The 24,794-nt window shown below is 44.9% G+C and overlaps 1 protein-coding gene across 1 annotated transcript; it reads right to left on the bottom strand.

Moving 5' to 3' along the window:
* Positions 1-14: 14 nt before the first annotated feature.
* Positions 15-23,064, bottom strand: pnn (pinin, desmosome associated protein). The gene is made up of 9 exons (XM_083634229.1): positions 22,941-23,064; positions 22,365-22,445; positions 21,519-21,590; positions 17,905-17,980; positions 17,701-17,795; positions 17,398-17,473; positions 7,600-7,755; positions 6,004-6,142; positions 15-2,403 (listed from the first exon to the last, which is right to left on the bottom strand). The coding sequence occupies exons 1-9, from the start codon at positions 23,051-23,053 to the stop codon at positions 1,142-1,144; spliced, it is 2,070 nt and encodes a 689-aa protein (XP_083490355.1). The 5' UTR covers positions 23,054-23,064; the 3' UTR covers positions 15-1,141.
* Positions 23,065-24,794: the final 1,730 nt, after the last annotated feature.

Here is a 24,794-nt window from a genome sequence, read left to right as displayed (position 1 = left end):
CCAAATGTCATGCGATATTACATGGACAACTGAACAAAATGATGTACAAGAGATTTTCTTCCAGCTGATGCAATGGTGCAGCCATAAAAACAGCATCTTGGGTTACTTACTTTGAATATTTCACTCAAGCATGCTATAGCGTCAATGAAGCGTTTGAACGATGCAACAGTCAAACAGAGAAAAATAGTTTTTCTAACTAAATCTAGCTGAATTTAACATTGAACATTGTTCAAAGGGTTAAATAGATTTCTGTCAGACAAGGAAAGACGGGGGACATTTCCAATTTTTCCTCACTTTTTATTTGAAGGAAATTCTTTGTTGGTAAAAAAAGAAAATAAAACATTTTCAAACACCAGTATAGTTGTACGACATACAATGACCCAGGTGATGAAGCAAATGGTGAAAATCTCCAAGGGGATTTATGGTGTCATCACATAGACTTAAAAAACACTAACTCAATGACCACGTTATAACCACCAAGCAGCCCACAACATTTTGATTGGGATGAAAAAAATAAAATAAAAAATCCAAGCCCCACCATCTTTCCATCATAGCTCCACAAAGAACTTACTAAACCCAAATGAGAGCAAGATGAAACATTTGCATTTAAGATGATGGGACTCAAATGAATAAACAATGTCCTAAGCTGGCACTGGAAAAATAAAGCCCACATCTGTCTCAAAACTAACGTTCACTTTAGAGGGAGGTCTAATTCCAGCCGGCCTAAGGCCGTCAGCCTGTGAGAAAACCACTGAATGTTAGTCCACTTTCTATTTCATTCCTTCATCTGGATGCCCCAGCAGAGGGGAAAACAGTTAAGGAAAATAACTAAAGAGATTCCCATGTTAATGGACAATCCCCACTTGAAAACATGTCAACATTGAATATGATACATTTTCTGTCCATCTATATTGACGAGGCAGATGTTGATTTCAAATCAACATCTGCCTCATCGTAGAGATGGAGGCATCATCCTATGCTAAAACAACAGTTTGAATAAGCCTTGGTGTGAAAAAAGGTGTTTTAAGGGGAAAGCCTCGTTATCTCATCGGTCATTAAGTAAAGTAGTGAAGGTTTGTTTTCCCTCAGTGACTTCCTGTGGTTGCCAGCTTTACTATATGTATGCAGGCTGGAAACCCGATTAGCGTCTCTTGTCCTTCCTGTCTCTATCTTTATGCTCCCTATCGCTCCGGGACGACCGCCCCCTCCCTTCCTCGCTCCTCCGCTTCTTTTTCTCCTTCTGGCCCTTGGAGTCCCTCCCTCCTCCGCTGCTCCCACCTCTCTTGCGGTGACTCCTCTCTCCTCCTTTCTTCCGCTCGCGGTCCGATGGCCTCCTGCGGCGCTTGCCGTCGTCCCGGCTGCGGCTCCGGCTGCTGCTGTTGGACGAGGACGAGGAGGAAGACGAGGAAGACGAGGAGCGGCCAGAGCCCGACGAAGAGGAGGAGCTCCCGCTAGAGGAGGAGCCGGAGGAGGAAGAGGAGCTGTTGCTGCGCCCCTTCCTCTGCTCCTTCTTCTTCCTCCCTCTCCCCGACTTGTCCTCTGCTTCTGCAGGGACGGCGCCAGGGGGCTCTTGGGGTTCGGGTTGAAGCTCTTGGGGTGCTGCCGGTGCTGCGACCCCCAGGTTTTCTTGCATGGCCTGGTTGTCCCGGGGCGGCTCGGGGCCAGCAGACTCCTGCACGGGCAGGGTGAGGGCTGTTTGGGGTGGCAGGGCTGGCAAGGCCCCCTGCGTCTCAAGGGGCTCCACCTCTGGGTTCCCCGGGCAGGGGCTGGGCTGGGGGCTGGCGGCCGGTGGTGGTGCATCGTGGCTGGGTATGGTTGGTTCAGACTCGGAGGACTGGGTGTCATGGGTCTTCTCCTTTTGGAGGTCTGTGGACTCCTCCATTCTCACTGCCTCGCCCTCATCTCCCTTTGCCTCCTCCTGCTCTGGTCCTCCCTCCACCTCCATCTCCCCTGACCCTAGACACACCTCCTTCTCCCCCTCACCGTCTCTGCCCTGGGCCTCCTCCTCTCCCTTCTTCCTATCCTCACTGCCCTCCACACTCACCTCCATGACCTCCTCGTCTCCCTCCCTCTCCACCTCAGGCTGCTCCTTCTCCCCCCCTGCTTCCTGCCTCTCATCTGCCTTCTGCACCCCTACCTCCTGCCTCTCATCTGCCTTCTCTTTCTCCTTTCTAGCCCCCTCTGCTTCCCTCTCCATCTCTTCTTCCTCCTCCTCCTCCTCCTCTATCTCCTTGTCACCCCGGTTACCTGTCACCTTTACTACCTGCCCTGCTGGCTTACCCTCCGCCGATGGCTCCGTCTTCTTCGTTGACGCATCCGGGTCGCGGTTTAGCTGTCGCCGGGGTCGGGACTCCATCTTGCTGAGGTGCTCGGCAAATGCCTCGCGCCTCTCCTCAAACACCGCTATCCACGGATAACACAAAAGAGAAGCACGGCTTAACACAAAGACAGAGAAACCACCTTTCTACCTTGCATCAACATGCATCCTGGGTGACCGGATTCTAATGGGAGCAAAAAAATAATATCAATCCGATCACCTCTCGGCAAGGCAGCTTATTATGCATATTTTATTTAAAGTGATAATACGGAAGATTTCAGTTTTCTTGTCTCTGACACCACCTATGGCCATGAGCAGTAATTGTATCAGAGAGAATACACGCACATCCAAAAACCAGGTTGGGCAGGTGCTGAGCTCAAAGGTGAACAAGTAAAAAATGAATAAAAAGCTTGCACACTGCAAGGGCTCCTAGTTTGTGTCATTTATTTAAACACCCAAAAAAGTGACGTTTCGAGCAAAGGGTTAGTCTGTCTGATGAAGAGCTTTGCTCGAAACGTCACTTTTTTGGGTGTTTAAATAAATAACACAAACTAGAAGCCCTTGCAGTGTGCAAGCTTTTTATTCATTTTTTACATGAGCAGTAATTGCAAATGAAATCCATACAGTAGCGCATATGTGACGTGAAGGTTTCTTCTTAACACTTTGAGTGCCACGGCCCTTGGGCAAAAGGTGCTGTACTGTGCCACATAGGCCGCAATGCATTTTAAAACAGTCATATAATTTCTTTAATAATTACTATGTAAACACTGAACACGCACAAATAACGATGAGACTCTCTTCTATCACCTGCAAAAAAAAGTTTATTGATCCCATTTTCCGTTCTTTAGTTATGAGCCGGAGAAGATAGCTTGATTTGACCAAAAACAGCCACTTTTTTTCTATAACCTGAGATATTCAGCCTTTTGTGAAAGGAAGCATTTCAAGCACATCATTGACTCATTGCTAATATTTTCTGATGTAATGACACCTCAAAAATAATTTCCTTCAATAAAAGAGTGAAAACAAAGGAATTTTGTTTGGCCAAATACTATTTTTTAGCTGCAACCAGCAGCGCTGGCCCCTGCGTGCGCTGCTGGTTGCAGCTTCTTGCTGTTCTTGATTTACTGCTGGTGGGCATCAGATATTCTAGCTTGCGTCTGCTAATCCTGTCCTGCTGTCTGGGTGTTGTATGCGGCTCTGCGTGCCCCCCCCCCACACCCCCTCAACTGCACACTCCTCCTTCTGGGAGTGTCTCTGGGGCTTTCTGCTGCCTGCGTTTGCTCTGCACTGACAAGTCCGCTACATCCAGCTTTTTTACAACCGCGTGTATTTGTCACCAGCTCCCATGCTTCCAGTTGAGAATAATAACAATTCCACGGCTGATCATGCGAATGGGCTGTGCAGCGGACACGGAGGTGCTCAATTGTGACAGCAGATTGGCTGCTGCAGGGGCACAGCTAACGTTATGCTTCAATGAAGCAGCTGCATACGGACGGATGCGATGCGATTTCCTTTTCCCCAACGACTTCTTCTGTGTGTTTTACTCCACTTTCTCTCATCTGGAGTGCGCTGTCGCCACCTAAGGGTTCTGTAAAATAGGTTAGACACATTCAATAGCTCTCATATTGTAAGAGGCGATGTAAGAAGCATAGATCGACACCCCCCCCCCGTCAAAAAAACAATTTCGAGTTATTGACGCCATTTGGCGTCGCTGGCAGCCTACGGTAAATTTCTAATGATGCCATATGGCGTCGCTGGCACTCAATGTGTTAATACATTCAAGTTGGCCAGTGGGGGCAGTAATGCAACGTTTAGACGCAAACCGCACACACATCTCAAAAGAAGAAGAAGTTGGTCAGCGGTGCTCATGGATCTCACTGGAGATCGCTATGACACATGGGCAGCTGGGGGTGTGTGTGTGGGAGATTTGAGCTGTCAAAAGAGAACAAAAGGCTCGCTCCTGGCACTGACTGCTGCATAGGCAGGTGCAGAGTGTGTTCTGCCCAAATCTCCAGTGGGATCATAATAACGTGGAAACAGCAACATCCTTCGACCCCGCCGGCGGGTGCTGGGTGATGCGAAACCCGTCAAGAACTGTGCGCTACCCGTGGTATCTTTGTTTTTTTTTGTTTGGGGCAGGGAAAGTTCATAAAGACACAGACAAGTTCATAAATGTTGCAATAGAGAGATGCAAGGGCTTTCATCAATGGGCGATGGGCTCAATCACCATTGTGTTTAACTCACTTGAAGATATATAGTGACTTTACAGACATTTATTTACATGAAAATCTTCCGTATTATCACTTTTATTTAACATGAATGAAATCACTCTCCAATCCACATATAGGAGCGATGTATGCTATATATGACAAACTTTAAAAGCCAGATCCAAACAATGTGCAAAGCAAACATCCTTGTCGGGCGTTCACGTCATGACTACTGCATTTAGTAGTCATCCACTACTCCCAAAAGGAAGTCGACTAGTCACAACAGATACATTTTTTTCACACAATAAAAATTATAAATTCTCATAAAAAACAGGCGTCCGGGTAGTCGGGATGATGTTAAGGAATTAATGATATTACTACTATCGACTGCAACAGCAATGTTTTTTTTTCTTTTAACAAAACACTTTATAGTCTGTGATTGTGATTGAAATGTAAAATAAGTGATTATTTAGAAAACACGCTCGATTCCTAAGCGGCCTCGCCCGCCCACTGCGCGTCACATATGCAGCTCGGGGCCAGGAAGGATGACATCACTGATGACATCATCACTGAACTTATATAGCCTCAGCCAGGAAGGATAGGGATGCAAGATATATCGGCAATCATATCGGTATAGGCAGATGTTTAAATATTGGCATCGGTCCGATGTTGCCATGTTAATATCGGTTATCGGTATGAGCCAACATTTTCACATTGAGAGGAAACAATGCAGTAAATCTATGATCTACGGGCTTTTCCAAATGTTTTGGAAATAAAGAAATGCATTACTTTTTCAAATTCAGTGTTTACATGCGTTTTTCAGTATGTACCAAATTTTATTATAAAAATGTGTTTTTATAGAGATCATATCAACATCGGTAAATATCGGTTTCGACCATAGCAGCAATGTTAATATCGGTTATCGGTATCGGCCAAAATTTTCATATCGGTGCATCACTAAGGAAGGATGACATCACATCATTGGGTAATTAGGGCAATCACCTCGTTAAAAAAATCTGGCTCCGTCAGGTCACCGCACGGGTGCTTTTTACACTCCCTGACAGTTTCAGCCCGATCGCACGTAGAACGGCATAGCTGTGGCCGGACAAAGTTCACTCACTCATGCTCACTCATGGATACTTCTCATTCATAATATACTATCGGACCCGTGGAAGTGGGAGTTGGCTACACTACCTGGATGCCCTATCATGCATGGATTTTACGCCATCACAGTTGCAAAATCTGTCCACAGACATATACGTACACACACCTGGCAAAGTACTCAAAACGGCTTCTGTCGTAGTTCCCGCTACAATAGGTGTCTCCAGGACCACATTTTGTCATGATGACACGTACGCACGTGCATACAAGGTGAAAACAACACGTGTCGCTATCGCGGCTGGTCAAAAGCAAAAAACAGTCATATCCGTAAGGAAAGAACAGTGTCCAAGGTGTGTCCAAAAATAAAGCACTGCTCACCATTAAGTTTCTTGGTGGAGTCATCGAGGAGTTTCTGTGTGGCGGAGCACATCTTTCCAGGTAGATAGAAGATATGAGGCTTGGTCTTAGCGCGGATGTATTTCACCAGATGACTGTTGTGGCTGGTCCACTCCTCCTGCTGTAGAGGGATGGTGAAAATAAAGTAAAGATAGGAGAAAGATGAAGACAGAAAGTGAGTGTTAGATCATTCCAGCAAATTCTACTTATGTAGCAGTTTCAGAAAGCTGAATTTAAAACTGCTAAAAACAAAAAAGTTTTCTCGAAGTGAAGTTAAGACTAATTTGCTAACAAAAAGCCTGTTTGATTGAGCAGTATAAGCAATAAAGAGCCCAGTAAATAAGTAGTTGTGTAGTGACATGTCAATGTACAGTGGATATAATTACAATGCATGCTTTGTACGCTACAATCCTAAATATCACCAATTGTCAACAATCTGTCAGTGCCACTGAAATTAAATATATCTTCCTTTAAAGTCGAACTGAACCTGTTCCATCACGTGCATAATGAGTCTTGTTTCAGACTGAAAACATAGTTTGTCTAAGATGACAGGTTGAGAGGCGGGTCATAGTATCATGTCGATGATTTTATTTGACAATTCTGGGGACTGGATTGGGCTTTGGCCAATCCTGGCGTGTTCCGCCTCCAAATCGAGTGGGATTCAGTGTGTTGTGGCGCTCCCCTCGGGAAGAGCCTTTTGACGTGAGGTTAGTGGCTGAGTGGAGCTCAGCGACCCGCACTGCCTTCGTGTTGCCGAGCGGAGAGTGCAGCACGTCGGCCTGGAATCTCCGAAGTGCAACCCCTGACAACCAAGCTCTCGGATGTGCGCGCCATTATCGCTGCTGTAACGATACGATATCCCTGGAATGCGCGTTTTAACGAGCCAGTTACATTTCTTTGCATTCTTAGAGATTATAGTTTTTGTTTTTTGTTCATGTTTCTATAAGTAGAAGATAAAGAATTCTTGCACACCATCTAGTAATTGGCAAACTTTAATTAAACAACGTTTCGGTCAATCAGACCTTCATCAGGTACGTCCGACGCACCTATCCTTAAGACTGAGGGTGTGCACCGGCTCTTCTTTCAAGTTTTGTTCATGTTTCTAACAATTGGCCAAGTTAGTAGTTAGTTTATGGGATAGGAATTCTGCCAGATGACAGGCACTAGGCACCATTTTCGACTTCATTTGGAAGAGAAAATTATCCTGAAATGAAGATTTGATTGACAGCTGCATGTCGTGATATGATTGGTTGAAATGGGGTAGAAATTTGATAGTACTAGGTGACGTCAGCAAACTGTACATTACTGTTATCAATGAAATCTTGAAAAATGAACTTTTGATGTGAAAAAGTGTGAAAAACTAAAGAAATTAGATTGTGATTTTGTTTGCATACATTATTAAATAGGTGCACTGCATACCCAGGTATTTGAACTAAAAGAAAATAAGTCATTTTTGGGTTCAGCTCGACTTTAAAGAATGAAGCTCGTCATTACAGGCTAAACACATTTCAGGGCCCTGTAGATACTTTGTCTCTTCTGCCCTGAAGTTATTTTGTAAACTGTTAACAGTCTTCTTACCAGCTGAGCCAGTTCTACTTTCTGTTCCAGTAGTCTGAGCTCAGTCTGTTTGGCCCTCCTCTCTTCAAACAGCTCCCTCCTCTCGCCTTCCACCTTCTTTTTCTCCGCCTCAGCCTGGACCTCCAGCTTCTGCTCGATCTCAACACGTCGCTTATGCTGACGAAAAGACGAGAAGAGAGAGAAAGGTCAAGAAAAACCAGAGTGACTATTTCCTTTTTTCCTGGTTTGTCACCCATTTTCTTCCCAATTGTACTTCCTCCTGCTGTCCTGGTCGTTGCTCCACCCCCTCTGACGATCTGGGGAGGCGTTGTTATAGACACACTGCGGAGCACGTCATCATTCAGAAACCACGCCTAAAACAGGGGAAAACACAAACTCCCCCCCAATCCTGGTGTTCTCCTACATCGCGTGCATGGTCAGGTGTTGCACACAATCATATATACAGAAGATGAACACTCCAACTTACTTCATTGACAGCACAGTGTTTCCCATACATAAAGGAATTTGTGGCGGGCTGCCACAAAAGGATTTGGACCGCCACATAAAGATGTTGACAAAAAAAAAAAAAGTGCACCTGAACGCAACATGCAAGATATCCGCTGAATAAGTGTCCAATAAATGTTCATGTCATTCTGGCCAATACTTCTGTTATAGCATTTCAGTCTGGAATATGGAATATCTTTCAATAATCTATGATTTAGCTGCTAAATTGTCAAATACCGCCATCTGCTCGCTACCCAGGCACTTATGTATGTACTTAACCTAACTAACTTAACTAACTATCCGGTGTGCACGACACCCCAAAAACCTACAATCCGCTACAGAAAAATGTATATTGGTTGTTTATTAACTGGCCCCTCGCCTTCTGTCATTTCACGAAAGTGGCAAAGCAAGTTGAGTATCCCTGACCTATAGGGAGAAATTTAGTTTGTCATTGTAAACCCACAGCACAGTAATTATGACATGTTCTTCATAGATCTAGCCTTTTAATTTTGCTCTTAAGCTTTCTTAAAGTGTTTAAAAAAATATCAAGGGGGGCATGCCCCCGCACCCTCCTAGGGGGTCTGCGGTCCCCCACCACAAATACTCAAAATCCTGTGGGAAACACTGCAGCAACATTCACATTTTTCTTCTCGCCAATTCTCAATGGCTTCCTTGTTTTCCTCGGGAGTACAAAAAAACTTTAACTGGTGATTTTTTACATTTATTGTCTGCGCAGCCCACCACACAAGAGCTTTTAGCTATGTTTAATTCAAGGAATATGACGCTGGTGTGTGGAAGTGAATGGAGAGCTTTCCCCTGTGATGGGCGTGGCCTATTTTATGCAGTGTCTCAGTGGATCCCACGGGAGTTGTAGGCAGAACACGCCCTGCGCCCGCCTACACCACATTCAAGCGCCAAGATTGGCCAAGAGCGAGCCAATATGCCCCAGTCACATTTTTGAGAGCTCAGGCTTCACACTAACCTTGTGTCACCAGATCCTCTTCTCAAAGGAGAAGGCTCACACAGCGCAATTCCCCCACACACTCTGCATCCACATGTCATGTAATAAATAAATTATGGTCACGTACGTTCCTTAACGTAACATGCGAATGCGAACGTTGCTTCATTGGATCAATATCGTTTGACTGTAGCCCACCTGAAGCCACCATTCCTTTGTTCAGTAATGCAAACGCACCTTGTGAGTTCCTAAACCATGCAACCAAAGCCCCTTCTAAACATGCAGTGAAATCCGGATTATGACCAGCTGCTAGCCGGTCGGCCTGCATGTTTAGAAACAATTATCCGGCTTGTGCGCACTCCCGCGAGTGCGGATCATCACCATCTGAGCCCCAAGTACAGGATTTGGATCGTTGGCAAAACGGATGTTGTTTAACACCGGCAGGTAAATGGCACTTTACAAACCATTAATGTCACGGTGCTATTTAATCATTCCATGAATGGACATAGTTAGGTGGCTGGATTATTTGGAAGAGAGCCAAATATAGGCTAGGTGAGTAAACAAGTAAAAGTCGAATGGTCCCTCCCCCCATCTGCCAGTTTGAAAATGCAACAAGGAGATAGCCTACTACTTCAGGGGCCAGTTGCACCAAGTGGTCTTACGACTGGTCTTAAGCTAAGCTGGTCATAACTTTACGACCTAACAGCTACGCCGGTTGCACCAACCAAGCCTTTTTCTCACTAAGACCGGTCGTAAATATTACGCCTGGTCAGGAGGAGGCGTAAGGTGCCTGTGCCTGTAAGAGATCTCCATGGTAGTCTATCAGCGGAGACCTGCTGTGATTGAGTCCTCACCGTCCTCGTCGTAAAGTCGCCTTCGAAGCATGACGTTCGGTTATAACGGACTAGTTGTGAGGGTCGTTTTTTAGAATTGAATACATATAATTGGGAACGTTACATTCAATTTCATTCAGACTGCCTGGCACTAATCGCCGCCATTTTCCCCCGGAGCTTCCACAGGAGGAGGGGGGTGGGAGGAGGGAGGGTGTAGTGACGCACATACAGTAGTGGGTGACGGCGCGAGGCACATTTTTGGCCCAATCAGGGGGCATTTCCCAGCAATTCACATGGACGCGCATTGCTACGACCAGCGTAGTTAAGACCAGACGTAAGCCCTGTTGGTGCAACAGGCGTAAATCCACTCTAAAGACTGGTCTTAACTAAGACCGACGTAGGAGTTACGACCAGGCATAGTTAAGACCACTTGGTGCAACTGGCCCCAGGCAATTAGGGCTGGCACGGATCACGGGTAATCCATGACGCGTACGGACCCCCCCCCCCTTTCTCGTCGCATTTAACGTTTAAAGCTAGTGTATGACAACGCCTGCAGCGCAGACACAGACAGATGGGCATCATCATGGCGAGCGCGTGAGCTTCCTCATCCCTTCTCCCCGCTGTAAAGTCTCTCTGAAGGCTGTGGCTAGTGGCTACGAAACTACTAGCATCACAAACTTATTTCAACACCTCTGAAAAAGCACAGGAATGCAAGCAGCGTGTTGCGGGCTGCACAAGATAACGAGAGCCACAACACACACACACGCAAACTTCACAAACACGTTATCACCGGACGGTGAAATGTTGCCTTTAGGACACATAACACGTGGGGCCACAGAGTAGCTTAACGTTAACTGCAACGTTATGATTCCAGACTCACCCTGTCTGTACCCATGTCCAGTGACTGCAGGTTAGCAAGCAACAGCCAGGAAGTTAGGCATAGCATCGCCATGCTAAAACTAGAGCCGGACCGATATATCGATTCGCCGATATATCGTATCGGCCGATATGGTGCGCCGATATTGCAGATTTTTTTTTTTTTTAAGTTATAGATGGCATGTTGTGTATATTTTATATTTGATATTTTTTCTTAACTATTTGTTCTATTGTGTTTTTGTATTTCTAGTTATTTATAATGATTAAATTCCCAGTTAAGTTTACGGTTTCATTGCATTGAGTTTATTAATAAGCTGTAAAATATCCTGCCTACATTACATATCGTCGGTGTCGGGCCAGGACCTCGAATGTCACTTTTTTCACTTTCTTACTTTTTGTCATGAATCAATGCCATTGGTCAATGGTCACCCTTCACGTCTCTGTGTGGTTTTTAACAAATGCAACCAATGGAAAAGCATTAAAACGAGCTTGTGAGTAAATCTCGTAACGCCATTCGCCCTCAATCTGTCAGTCAAACCTCGAAATCCCCCCCCCTACCTCCGTGTGTACCCCCCCACGCAGGACACTAAACCCGGAAAAGACACACGGCAGACGCGGTGTGTATTTCTCATATCGTTTTGACTCATCCTGGCTTCCTCTGACGTTAATATATCAATCAAATGTTTTCCAGTTATTCCTAGGCTGCAAACTTGTTTTAACATGCAAATCGGAGTGCTTTCTGACGAGAATAAAGTAACGTTAACGTTACGTTATGTCAGACTATTTCTCACCCCATGCGAAAGCCCCAAATCGGCCATGAGAGGCGAGGGGCAATCCTGCTGCTCCTGCGCGCGCGCCCGCGGCCTGGAGCTTGGGGGCTCGTGCATGAGGATGCGGCTGCCTCCCGCTTGACTGGCCGTGAGAAAGCGCTTCCAAGTCGGACTGATAATATAAACAACATCATTTGAGCTTATCCAGGTCAGATATTTATAAAGTAATGACACATTCAGCGGGAAACTAACTATAATTAAGACATGTGCCAACTTTGACGACATTTGGTTCAGTAGTTTAAGAGCAAACAGGTTTTTTTTACTTCCTGAAAAGTTTCTGTTTTGGAGATTCGAGGTCCTGGAACGACAGCAGCGATATTTCAATTCATGTCAACTCATATCTTTGTCAAGTGTTTGATATTTGAGGGTTGCTGATGTGGTGCCTCCTCTGGTCGTTAAGGGCGCCTGTTCGGAGGGAGGGGAACTCGTTGGAATAGCGTGATCCTCCCACATGCTATGTCCTACCGGTGAAGCTTCACCTGTCAGGTGAAAAGAAGAGGCTGGCTAACTGCCCATGTCTCGGAGGAAGCATGCAGCCAGTTTTCGGCTTTCCCCAGATCGGCAGAGGGTGGAGCAGCAACCAGGATAAATAAATAAAAATTTAGCACTAATGGGGGATACAAATTGGATAAAAAAATCGAGAAAAAAAAGAAAAAAAGAATACCGGCCGATATATCGATATCAGTATTTTTTTACTCCCTAACATCGGTATCGGCATCGGCCTCAAAAATCCAGTATCAGTCGGGCTCTAGCTAAAACAGGAAGTTGGGCTGTTCTGCAGTCAGAGTAAAAGCATAAATTGTGTCACTTATGATTTTTTTTTTTTTTTAGCTGTGCAGGGCAACAAATGGCTAGAGAAGTATAATGGTATTTAAAAAAATCGAAAATCTAATTTTGAGAGAAAGAGATTTATTTTTATTTTTTGCTGATCCGAAAAATCTGTGATCTGTGGCTCAAAATTAGGGGTCGACTGATTATCGGCATTTTCGATTATCGGCGTTGATATTCAGCATTTTGCCGATTATCTGTATCGGCATTTTCATTGGCTGTTTGCCGATATAATCATTTAATTAAAAAATGCACTAATTTGGGGCTGCTGCAGCTGGAAGAAGCCTGTCTCCTACAGTAGTTCCCTCTGTGTGATCTGGAGCAATGTCCCGCCCACAACTCGATTGGTTACACATCGAGCAATAGCCTATCAGAGGGCTCAGAGATGAAATCTTGACACCTCAGTGCTCTCTGTTCAGCCCTGAACAGAGGGACAGAGCGAGGCTCATCGGCCGTCGGGGCTCTGCTGCCTGTAAGTGAGTGCAGCGGACTCGACTGGTTGGCTGTTGTGAGAAGGTAAAAGCAGCAGATATTGCCATCCTGAAGTTGCAATAAAGTGAATATACATCATAATTACCTACGCTGACATTGCAAAAACACCACGATCTTATGAGCGACTCGTATGAAGCGCTGCCTGGCAGCCTTGCACAGTGCAAAGTGTGGAGTGTGGAGATAGGTCTGTCTATGCGAGAGAGATGAAGCCGTTTCATTGAAAATGCAGGCATGCACTTTGTTGCAGTGATAACAATAACAAGATAACAGAGCTTATTTGTGTACTGATAGTAGGGCTGTTCGATTTTGCTTAAAAATAAAATTGACGATTGTCTCTCAAAACTCGATTTTCGATTTTTTTATACTATATACTTCTCTAAAAAAATTGCCCTGCAGAGCTCTTTTTTCTATTTTTTTGTGACAAAGTGACAAATTATGCTTTTACTCTGAAGGCAGAACAACCCAACTGCCTGTTTTAGCCTAACTTGATATGCCTAACTTCCTGGCTGTTGCTTGCTAACCTGCAGTCACTTGACACTGGTGGATTAGCTGTTTTGAAGGAGAGTCCGGTAATGTGAGCCCTGGGCGCTGGGCTGTGTTTTCGCCGCATTTCTTGGCCCATGTGGTGGGCTAAACTTTGATTTGCGGCTGTTCTTTTGGTCATTTCACCAGGTGGGTGTGTTGTGTTGAGAGCATGATTGAGCGGGATAGAGACAGTCCGCATGTCTGGGAACGCCCACAAAATGTTAAACGGCTGGCGCGCGAGTGGGGTAAAACCGCCCATATATCTCATGGGCTGACTCACCAAAAGACAGTGCTGCTGCTCTAAACTACATGTTTGGGGGTTCTAGAGCAGAACACAAGACGTCTGCTCAGATGTGCGTTTACTGCGGTGGTTAAATCCCCGATCGCGTCTGCCTGGGCTGGGCTATCGGCTAAATTCTAACTTTGCTGAATGGATAGAACGGGGTTTTTTACCCCACCCTGACCACGCCCCCAGCCAGGCTGAGCCAGCTCAGGGGCACTTTACACGAGGACGGTTTCCTATGGAAACGGGGAATTATTTTATCATTAGTGCCTCCCTTTTAGACGGCGACGGCGAATTCACGCTTAGGAAACGAGACATTTTGGAACCACCCTCCAGAGTGAAACTTGTTTGAGACGCTTCCCGCTGAGTGGGGCTGAGGGCTCCATGTAATCGCTTTGGAACGGCACATTTCAGAAACTCTGACGTGTCTGCACAGGCGACACACGCGATTACGCCATAGCCGTGCGCGCGTTGGCAACCAAATAAAACGTCAGTATGAATGAAGTTTGGCAACGTTCAGAATTAAGCTACACTGCGGCCAACTTCAGTTACATGTTCAGAACGTTACTGCTGCGAGGAGCCGATGGCTGTACCCGGTCGGCATTTAATGTTAGTTACAAAAGCACGTCGACAGTGCTTTCTCACTGCCAGTAGCCTAAAGGCCTAAACATGGTCGTCCGTCAGAGCCTCGCCCCGCCCTCCCCGTGTGACGGCGGGTGGAGCGCCGTCCTACGGGGAGGGGCCGCCGTCGGCTGACGGGGGCTGCTCGAAAATGTGACTTCACGGCGACGATACGTGCGTGACGACAGCTGCAGGAGAGTTGTGATTGGCCGTTGCCCTGGCTCTTCGTCGTAAAGTCGCCTTTCAAAGCATGATGTTAGATTATAACAACTAGTTGTGTGGCTTAGCCTTCCCAAATGTTGAGGGTCGTTTTTTAGAATTTAATACATAGAATTGGGAACGTTACATTCAATTTCATTCAGACTGCCTGGCACACAATCTCCGCCATTTTCACACGGAGCTTCCGCGGGGGGGGGGGGGGAGGGGGGACGTAGTGGCGTCCGAGCATGTGGGGCTCGCTGGCGCCGCCAGACGGCGAGACGGCTCCAATTCGAGGCGGACGGACGACCATGTTTAGGCCTTAACGACAGTAGGGTTTGACAGATCCATCAGCGCTCCCGGTCATCGCTGCTCGTTAAAGATTTCCAATAGGCGTTATTCTGATAAACTGGTCACATATATGTTACGTTCTCACCCGACAAATATTAAAAATTTAAAACAGTTTGGGTTTTTTTTTTAGCTTGAAAAAAGCTTTTTGGCAAGTCTAAATGACTGCGGAAGGCGGACTCTACTTCCGTGTTTAAAAACCGGAAAGATGATTACGAAATTACGTCATGTCCCAGCGTCCTTGTATGGGCAAAGAATAAGGTGATCACACTGCCACCTAGTATGTACATTACGGCGTTTTAAAAATTCAACGGTGCTCATGTAAACCGGGAAAAGGTGTGAAGGAAACGCTATTGTGTCGTTTCTTTCAGAAACTGTCCTCGTGTAAAGGGCCCCTAAACCAGCGTCTATGACGAGACGTGGCCTCAACCTATAGGAGTCAGCGTGGAGTGGGCTATCAGGGCTGAGTGGGCTATCAGGGCTGAGAGCTGAGACGGCTATTCAGTGGAGGCGGTTTGATGGTTCATTCATGCGTGATTTCTATTCGCACATAGGATAAGCAATAACCACGCCCTGTGGCGCCAGGATTGGCCAGGAGCATTGAAGCTGGGGACTAACGCACCTGGGTTTTTTCATCTTTTAAAATAATGTTTAAAAAACTATTGCTCGTTACATTTTCAGTGCTGTACCTTTTCTCTGGGTAAGAATTGAGCTTGAAATTAACGATATTATTGCATGTTTTTGTAGATTGTGTACATTGTGTAGATTACAATTATTATGCTTATTATTATTATTACTATGCTAAGGAAGGTAGGTGACCATAATTCATTTCAATGTCCGCTCTCGAAATCGCTGTCCGTTCTCAAGAGCTATTCAGTTGGTTCATGAAATCGCTGGGCTGCGTTAGCCTAGGTAAACCCAGCCCCCACGTGACCTGCTCTCTCAGTTCCCAGTCACTAGCGACTGAGTAGTGACTGAGACTGAGTAGTGACTGAGAACAGGTCTGAGAGCAGGTCACGTGGGGGATGGGTTTACCCAGGCTAGGGCTGCGTGCCCTCCAGTGTTGCTCCTGGCAAATCCCGGCGCCACAGGGCATGGTTATTGCTTATCCTATGTGCGAATAGAAATCACGCTTCATTCATGTGCTGATGTGCGGTCGTTTGGGAGTGGAAGCGCACTCAGTGCTGCACATGATGGCATTTCATTGCGACTTTTTGCGGGCTGTTCTCACTATTGCCATTGTGCAGTACCTACATGCTGATCACTTCTGAGTGTGGAGGCGTCTGCCCCAGCGTGGGGACGCACGTGACTCACAGAGCTCTACCTTTAAGTACTTCAGGCTCTCCTCCACGCCACCGCCCCCGCGCTCCCCCCGCCCACTTTACTTGGCAGAAAAAACTGACCATTTCCAGCTGTTTCTAAACAAAGACCCAGATTTTGCCTGATGAAGACCCGTGTGGGTCGAAAGCTTACAATAGCTGTTTAATTAAATATATTGGAGCTGCTCCAGTGTGCGGGTATTTCTATATTGTGCTTCTGTACCCAGCACCTGGCCTAACAAAAGGTTGGACTCCATGGTCAGGCTCCAAATCTCTCAACGTTCCCTCCGCTCCTCCACCAGTGCAGGACGCGACGCCTCGCCTTCACTACGGGGGCTCAAAAGTCGCTCATCCCGCTCGCGACTCTTCTCGTCCCTGGCACCTCAATGGTGGAACGAGCTCCCACCTTCGGTCAGGACGGCCGAATCACTGCCGATCTTTCGGAAAAGACTAAAGACAGACCTTTTCAGGCTCCATCTGGGCCCTTCTTGAGCTAACTTCTTTCTCTTAAAAAAAAAACTTAACTTGTGCCACTGTTCTTTCAGAAGTTGTAGTTATCATAGACTGCGTTACATAGTTGATTGCTCTATTGCTGACAAAAATGTGTTATTGTAAGTCGCTTTGGATAAAAGCGTCTGCCAAATGATGTAATGTAATGTGCACACAAACCTTCTATTGAACTCTAAACAAAGACCCCTCATGTCTAGAAAGGTAAAACCGGAAAATATCCTGCTCTGGCTAGCCGGACATGGTCCAGACTTAATGTTTAGAAGTGGCTCAATATTACAACACTAACGTTAACTAACGCAAGTTATTATAAATAAATTGCAAATGCATTGTGATCCCCACACCCCTGTAATCAAACATGGGTGGAATTAATGCCTGGGCATTTGCACTGGCATCTGATGGGCAAACTCAGAGATTACTCTTTTGGGGTTGATGCAGGTAAAGATACTCAGATCAGTAGTCTGTATTGGAATTGGAATATACTCAGAATTCAGTACATGATCAGCAAAGAAATCCTGTCCACCATACCAGGAGGGATCACTTTCACTATATTGGTGTGTTAATCATGTCATGTTATAATATTATTATAACATGACATGATTAACACACCAATTTTCACAATTGGTTAGTGTGTGGTTATCCTTTAAAAAGACAGAGGTATGAGATTCAACATGGTGAGAGTAATGTGTCGCCTCACCCTCTCCGTAGCGACGTTGGACTCCTGTTTGAATTTCTGCAGGGTCCCCATCAGCAGGCCGAACATACGCCGATTCCTGACAGAGACAAGCCACATGCAACTGTAATTATGAGATGCGTAATGTTTAATAGTCCCCCTTTTGCTCTATTCTGATGATTGTTATTTTCTTTATCGGTTCCCATTATTTCCGTTTGTAGTTGCAATGGGATAAAAAAAGATTGTCTTGTGCGTTTACCCAACAGCGGCAGTACTGTAGTACACACAAATCTAAATCCATCCGGCCAGTGGCTTGTGTTGACCTACCTCTGTTTGCCCTTCTCATCCATGGTCTGGTCTTGGATGAGGTCTCGGCGTGTTCTCTCCTTGGAGGTAGCTACCACAGACGACTGCAACGCCGGCTGAAAGGAGCAGACGACATGACGGACCACAAATGAGATGGGACAACTTTGACAACAATCACCCATCAACATTTATAGGACATCTTAAACGGAGTTCCTTTCTTTCTACCTTTTTGACATCGTCATCATCCTCGGCGTCACTGTCGTGGCGCAAGTCTCTCCTGGCCCTCTGGTCCCCAGCCAGCCTGCATGCAGAAACAAGCAGAAACATAAAACACCCACACAAACACTAGTCTCTCAAGCCAGTCTCTCTCTTCTACAATCTTTGAATGCTCCCGAGAAAGTTAAGTAACAATGTTGTCGGTCAAAACAGTTAATTTTAATCGGTTACGTTCTTAACGGCAGTTAACCGACTATCGGTTAATCATTAACATCCGTAGTTAAATGAGCAGCTGTGTGGTGCGTGCAGATGCTTTCAGATTGATAGAGCCTTTGGTGAAGCCGTTTTTCTTGCCCACCTTTTCACAGATGGTGGCGAACATTTAATATTTTCCTTCCACATTTTCACATGTAACCCAGGGAACTTTCCTGCCATTCTGGGTTCAATCTTTTGTCTTTTTTTGCCTTTGGCGACGGCGGCCGCAGTGTTTCCTCTTTTTCTCAGGAGTAGCAGGAGCTTGACGCTTTTCTGTTGTCTTTCTGGCCTCGGGTGAAGTACTTGCACCATCATTACGTTTAAAAAAAGAACTTGCCCAGCTATGCCTGCTTTGCCATTTTGATCTCATCAAAGCGATGTCATCCACCTGGCACAGCGGGATGCTGCACAGTGTGCGGATGGTGAATGGCGGACTACAGTGAAAGAGACAGCGTCGGCTAGATTTTTCCTTTTTTCACCAAACACTCCACATCAGGGCTGTGAATCTTCACTGGCCTCACGATTCGATTACGATTCAGAGGGCTACGATTCGATTTGATAACGATTATCGATGCATCTTAAATCGATGCATCACTTTTTTCCCCGAATACATTTTTTTTTTTCTCACTTTCTTTTTTCTCACTGTGTGGCTACTTTTAAAATAAAAGTGCATTTAGAATTGCATTGTATTATGATCCATAATTAAAATAAACAACTGCATGTACCGTGCTTTCCACACTATAAGGCGCACCTGAATATAAGCCGCAGCAGCTAAATTGAATGATTGTTACATATATAAGCCGCACTGGACTATAAGCCGCAGGTGTTTTAATGTTTAATTACCAACCAGGAGGAGGCGTAGCGCCTGCCTGTAACAGAGATCTCCGTGTCTTATCAGCGGAGACCGTTTTGAGTCCTTACCCTCATCGTCGTAACACAGCCAGTTCTCCATCTTTTGAAGCATGATGTTAGATTACAACGAGCTAGTTGTGTGGCTTAGCCTTCCAAAATGCTGCCGTTAATTTTTTAGAATGTAATACATAGAATTGGGAACGTTACATTCAATTTCATTCAGACTGTCTTTCTGGCTCAATCGCCGCCATTTTTCCCCCGGAGCGAGGGAGGGTGGGAGGAGGGAGGGTGTTTTACAGTAGTGGCTGAGAGAGCGTAGTGGCACAGTGCTCCAAGCAGGTCGCGAGGCACATTTTTTGCAGCATCATCCAATCAGGGTCTGTCTGTCTTGCTCTCGTTCTGTCTCTCGTACCAAAATCCATAGATTTAGGAGGTCCCCTAGTGGCCGTTAGCTGTAAAAATCCATAGATTAGGCGTACCGTTATATAAGCCGCAGGGCCGAAAAATGGGGGAAAAGCCGCGGCTTATAGTCCGAAAATTACGGTACTTCCATTATATTTTATTATATAATTTTTTTTTTTTTTTTAATAGTCGATTTTTGATATTTGTGAATCGATGCAGAATCGTGCAGGTCCGCATCGCGATGCATCTTATAATCGATTATTTTTGACACCCCTACTCCACATAGGCCTAACAGCAGGGCGAAAAATAAATATATAGGCTATATATACACAAGTCTATATTTAAGTTGTAGCCTATTGGCAACATCACTTAGGCTATAGATCACACAATATTAGGCTAGTTTATATAAGGAATTTATTTATTTGGCATATTTCCAACCGGCCAATCGAGCCAGCGACCTCTTAATTTACCGGCCCACGGGAACAAATACTGGCTAAAAGCCGGCAATTGCCGGCTAACGGAATCCCTGACAGGTGGGTAGAGATGCTGCGATCCGATCATGTGATCGGATATCGGCGCGATATCAGCCAAAAAACATGGATCGGATCGGATCGGATTCCAGCGAAAATGACCGATCCAAGGCTCCGATATAAGCACTCCATTCCATGACTCCGCTCCAGGATTTCTATCCAGCATGCAGCAGCAGCAGCAGCACACAGAGGCCGCATTGAGCCTAGGATGGCCAGGGCCAAAACGTCAGACACACCCGTCCTTAACCTATGTGCGATTCGAAATCACGCGTCCGCACCTATGGTCCGCACCAACCCAAGGAGGCGCAGCTAGCGAAACATGGCCGCCTCCACTGTGGCTGTTGACAGTTTCAAATTATAATAAAACAACCACTATTGCGATTTGCAATACATGTCCCGCAAGGTTTCTGAGATTAGGGGAAAGTCTGAGCTGGCGTTACGCTAAACCGACGTGGGGAGGAGGCAGCGGATTTGTTTGGCGTTAACGTTAGCTGTTGTGATGGGGGCTAACGTTAGCTAGCTGGTTGTGGCTACCTATAGCAAGCAGCGCTCCACAAGCTTATTGTGACCAAAATCCCCGCATTTAAAGCACTTCATACTCCCAGAGCTGGCGTAAACCATAGAGAACCTCGTGCATTACTCAAAATGAAACGTCCAGGGTTTGTGTCTCCGGTCTCCAAAAGCAACTAACGTTAACGTTACATGCAAGCTAACGTAGCTAGCTGCAGGGCTGTCATGATCTATCAGGAAAACGAATGCGCACATACAGTATGTTGCCGTCATGCCAATAAGAGTCTAAATGTAATTTTTTATGTTTTATCTGCAGACTAAGCAGCTAGGCTTTCGGTTCTATAAAAGCCATTATTTTTTGTATTGACTATTGAGAATTATATCACAATAGTGATGTCAGATTTGCTTAGGTCAGAGCTATGGAATATTAAATCATCCATCTTTGCTCACAACATTTGCCATTTCTTTCTTCTTCTTTTTTACCCCAGGTGTGCATAAAATACAGGTTAAGAACTTATGGAAAAGTCATGGAAATCCATTGGTCAAAATGTGTATGAACCCTGAAGGGTTAAATTGAGCATTTATGAGAGATTTCAAAAATATCGAGATATATATCGTGTATCGCGATATAGCCGAAAAACAACGCGATATTCTTTAGAGGCCATATCGCCCAGCCCTAATTTGATTGTTATGTTTTAGTTTTACATCAAATGAATTCGATGAACTAAATCGTTTACATACTATATTACCAAAGCACACACATACATACCTAACCCTAAAAATGTTTGTTGCCTGCTAGCTATCAGACAGAATAGAGAGACTTAAATATGTGCTGTATCGGTATCGGATCGAAATCGGTATCGAATCGGGTATCGAAATTTGATCGGAATCGGATCGGTTTTGAGCTAAAATATCGAAATCGGATCGGAATTGAAAAATCTCGATCGCAGCATCTCTACAGGTGGGTAGGCATTGGCAAGGTAATTTACCTTGCGTGCTCATTCAATCATGCTGGGAAAATATCACCTTAACTGGTGTACAATCATATATCGAAAGATCAGAGTGAAACCTCACCTTAGCAGGGCGCCTTCAATGTCCCTCTGCTTAGCAGGGGGGCCGCCGCTTCCAAGGTCTGAGAGACCACGCCTAGGCAAGGACAGCATGACAAACATTACACACCTACACACCCACTCCATTAAGAAATCTGGCAAATGAATGTTGCCTTGTGCATTAGCACAAGGTATATATACTTGAATCTAGACCTTATGGTCTTTCACAACAATTAGGTGTAACCCATAAGTGAGACCAGCCGCGTACCCCCGCGTTGTCTAGCACAGTGGTTCTCAAATGGGGGTCCAGGGACCTCCAGGGGTCCGTGGCACTTTGCCAGGGGGTCCGCAAAAAGTTTTCAGAAAAATAAAAATAAAACTTTTGTGTGCAAAAGCTCCATAAAGTAGTTCAACAAAAATATTGTATGCTTCAAATCTAAAATGGTTCATGGATTACATTATAATCAAAAAAAACTATCAATGGAAACAATTAAGCTTAGCCCAAAATCACAAATCAGAATGACGCAGTCCCCGGTATATTTTCTATCTTGTAAGGGGTCCTTGGCTGAAAAACATTTGAGAACCTCTGGTCTAGCAACAACACCGGAAGTAACTCCAGACTGACCTTACGAATAGGTCGATATCCAAATTCAGGAATCGGATCGGAACTGAAAAAATGTGGATCGGTGCATCCCTAAATTATAAGCAGGTGAAGTGGCTCTTGGAAAAGCCCTGTCATGTTTTATGAGACGTACTTTTGTCCATAAGCAACGTCATAAAGCGCGTGAATACTTGTAAAGTGGAGTGACTTTCACTCAATGTGAAAGCACGGCACGTATCGAAGTCCGTTCCAGTTAGACAGTGACTTTACCTGAGTAGGCCGATTCCTCTGCCTCTACCTCCTCCGCCAGGGCCTGCCATGGGGCCGCTCAGCCGACGGAGCTGGCCCGGTCTGGAAAGACAGCAGGAAGACATGCAACTTTAACTTCGCATAAACAAATATCACTCATTCAATCTAACCAGCGCGGATATCAAAATAGTATTATTCCAATTCACTAACGTTAGGTGTACGGGAGATTAACAATATCGTCAACCTAGCCCTATCAAAAACACTATAGGCCTATTGCTAGGTTAGCTTGCTAAATATGACAAGCTTCACAGGCTGGCAACGTTAACGGATAACTTCCAGACAGATAACGCTAATCAATTTGTGAAGCTTTGTTATTAACCCAATTATTCTATCCATACACTATACACTATATCAGGTTAACGTAAGCATGGAATAGTTAAGCTATTATTAACGTGAGCAAGCTAACGCTAAATCATCGCATGTCGTCTGGCGGTAGCTGGCTAGCCGGCTAATGTTAGCTTATAGTCGTTACCGTGCTAGTGTATTAGTTAAACCAAAGGCGAAATAAAACGTATTAATTCCCGTGGGATATCTTACCTTGATTCATTAGGATCGCGTCCAGTTAATTTACGAATATTATCGTCCACATGTTTTAAGCTCTCCTTGGCTTTTTCGAGCTGGTCTTGCAAGCTCCGTACAACCACCGCCATGTTTGCTTCCAGTCAGTGGCCTTCTTCTTCTTCTTCTTTAGTGTTTTATGGCGGTTGGCAACCAACTTAAAGGTGCATTACCGCCACCAACTGGACTGGATTGTGGAACAGGGGATTCAAAACGAAACAAAACAAACAAAACCAAAACAACTACTCTTAAATTCTTATGTCTATGTCTACCCCAATTTCTTTAAGAAACTTAATAACATGCATATAAATGCTACCTGCTGTTTTCCCTAATAAACCTGGCAACCAAAAATATTGATGTTTTGCCATTCTCAATGCCTGAAACATAGAATTCCTTTCTGTATCGTATTTCCTACAGTGTAAAAGGATATGTTCAACAGTTTCTGGTTCGCTACAGTGTATACATTTCCCATCAGGGTGCTTGCCTATTTTATGTAATGTATGATTGAGAGCTGTATGACCTATTCTTAAACGGGTGATAATGCTTTCTTCCCTTCGTTTCCAACCCACCCAGTCAGTGGCCTTCTTCTTCTTCGTTCCTTTTAATGGCGAGTTGTACTCGAGGAACATTATCGCCACCAACTGGTCTGCTAGCCTGGTAACCAGCCCCAATGACAGACAGAGGGAGAGGGTTGGTTGATTGGTTGTTTGATTGATTGTATTATGGATAAAAAAAATACAAAAAAATCCAAGGGATAAACATGTAAAAGTGCGAACACTTATTTCCAACATGGTCCCTGGTCTTAGAAAACAGGACATACAGTAACACATAACATCAACCTAGAATCTAGGTAGATCTGGTCCTAGATCAATCAACAATAAAAAGAAACAAGAGATACAATCAATACAAGTTCAAACCCCATTTAAACAAAAGGCTCAGCACGTTACTCTAGCTTACACAGCAATAATTCTTTTCAGAGGGTTCTTAAAACCGTTCAGAGAATTCACAGACTTAATTTCGTTGGGGGTCTTGCTCCACTCCTCCCCTGTATAGAGGAATGTAGGCTCCTTCTCCCCACCTTGCTTTTTAGATTGGTAGTTTCAAGTCCGCTACACAGCTCTCTCGTGTTCAGGCTATGAGTGTCCTAAACAAACTGAAAGCACTTAGTAAAATAATTTGGACAAAGGTCATGCAATATTTGATAGACCATGAGTTTTAACTGTTGAACTCTACTTTCAATGGGGAGCCAATTCAACTCTTTCAAATGATTTGGTTGGGCTAACGTGCGTTCTTGGACTGAGGTTAAAGATATCCCTCATTAGTTTGTTTTGAGCTTTTTGAAGCCTGTCTTTTGATCTTTTAGTTAAACCACTGTACCAGGATGATATACTGTAGGTGTAGTCTGACATTGAATTAAAGACGTAGCTAAAAAGCCTCATGGTCTTGTTGAACTTAGATATTCTTATCAAATACTTTGTCCTTGAGTGGATTTTCTCAATGACAGAGGGCCAGAGCCTCACTCGCCATACACTGATCCAATTGACTTCCCAGATATGTTTCAACACTTTTCCTGTAACTTAGTACCATTACATCACTGAAAAACTGGGTTGGTCCCTTAATTTATGCTTTGTTCCAAAAACAATACATTCAGATTTTCCTAAGTACAGTGATAGCTTATTGTTGCATAAGTGCTTACATTTTGAAGCTCTTTGCTAAGTGATGACCTAACTGATTCTAAGTACTCTCTGGTTACCAACCAGGCGGAATCGTCTGCATACAGAAATAAAGGACATGAACAGGCTCACTCCATGTGATTATATAAAACAAAAATAA

Source organism: Poromitra crassiceps, assembly GCF_964638095.1.
Source record: "Poromitra crassiceps genome assembly, chromosome: 3".
NCBI classification, from domain to species: Eukaryota; Metazoa; Chordata; class Actinopteri; order Beryciformes; family Melamphaidae; genus Poromitra; species Poromitra crassiceps.
The sequence above is the reverse complement of the archived record's forward strand: the minus strand, read 5'-3'. Positions and strand labels throughout refer to the sequence as shown.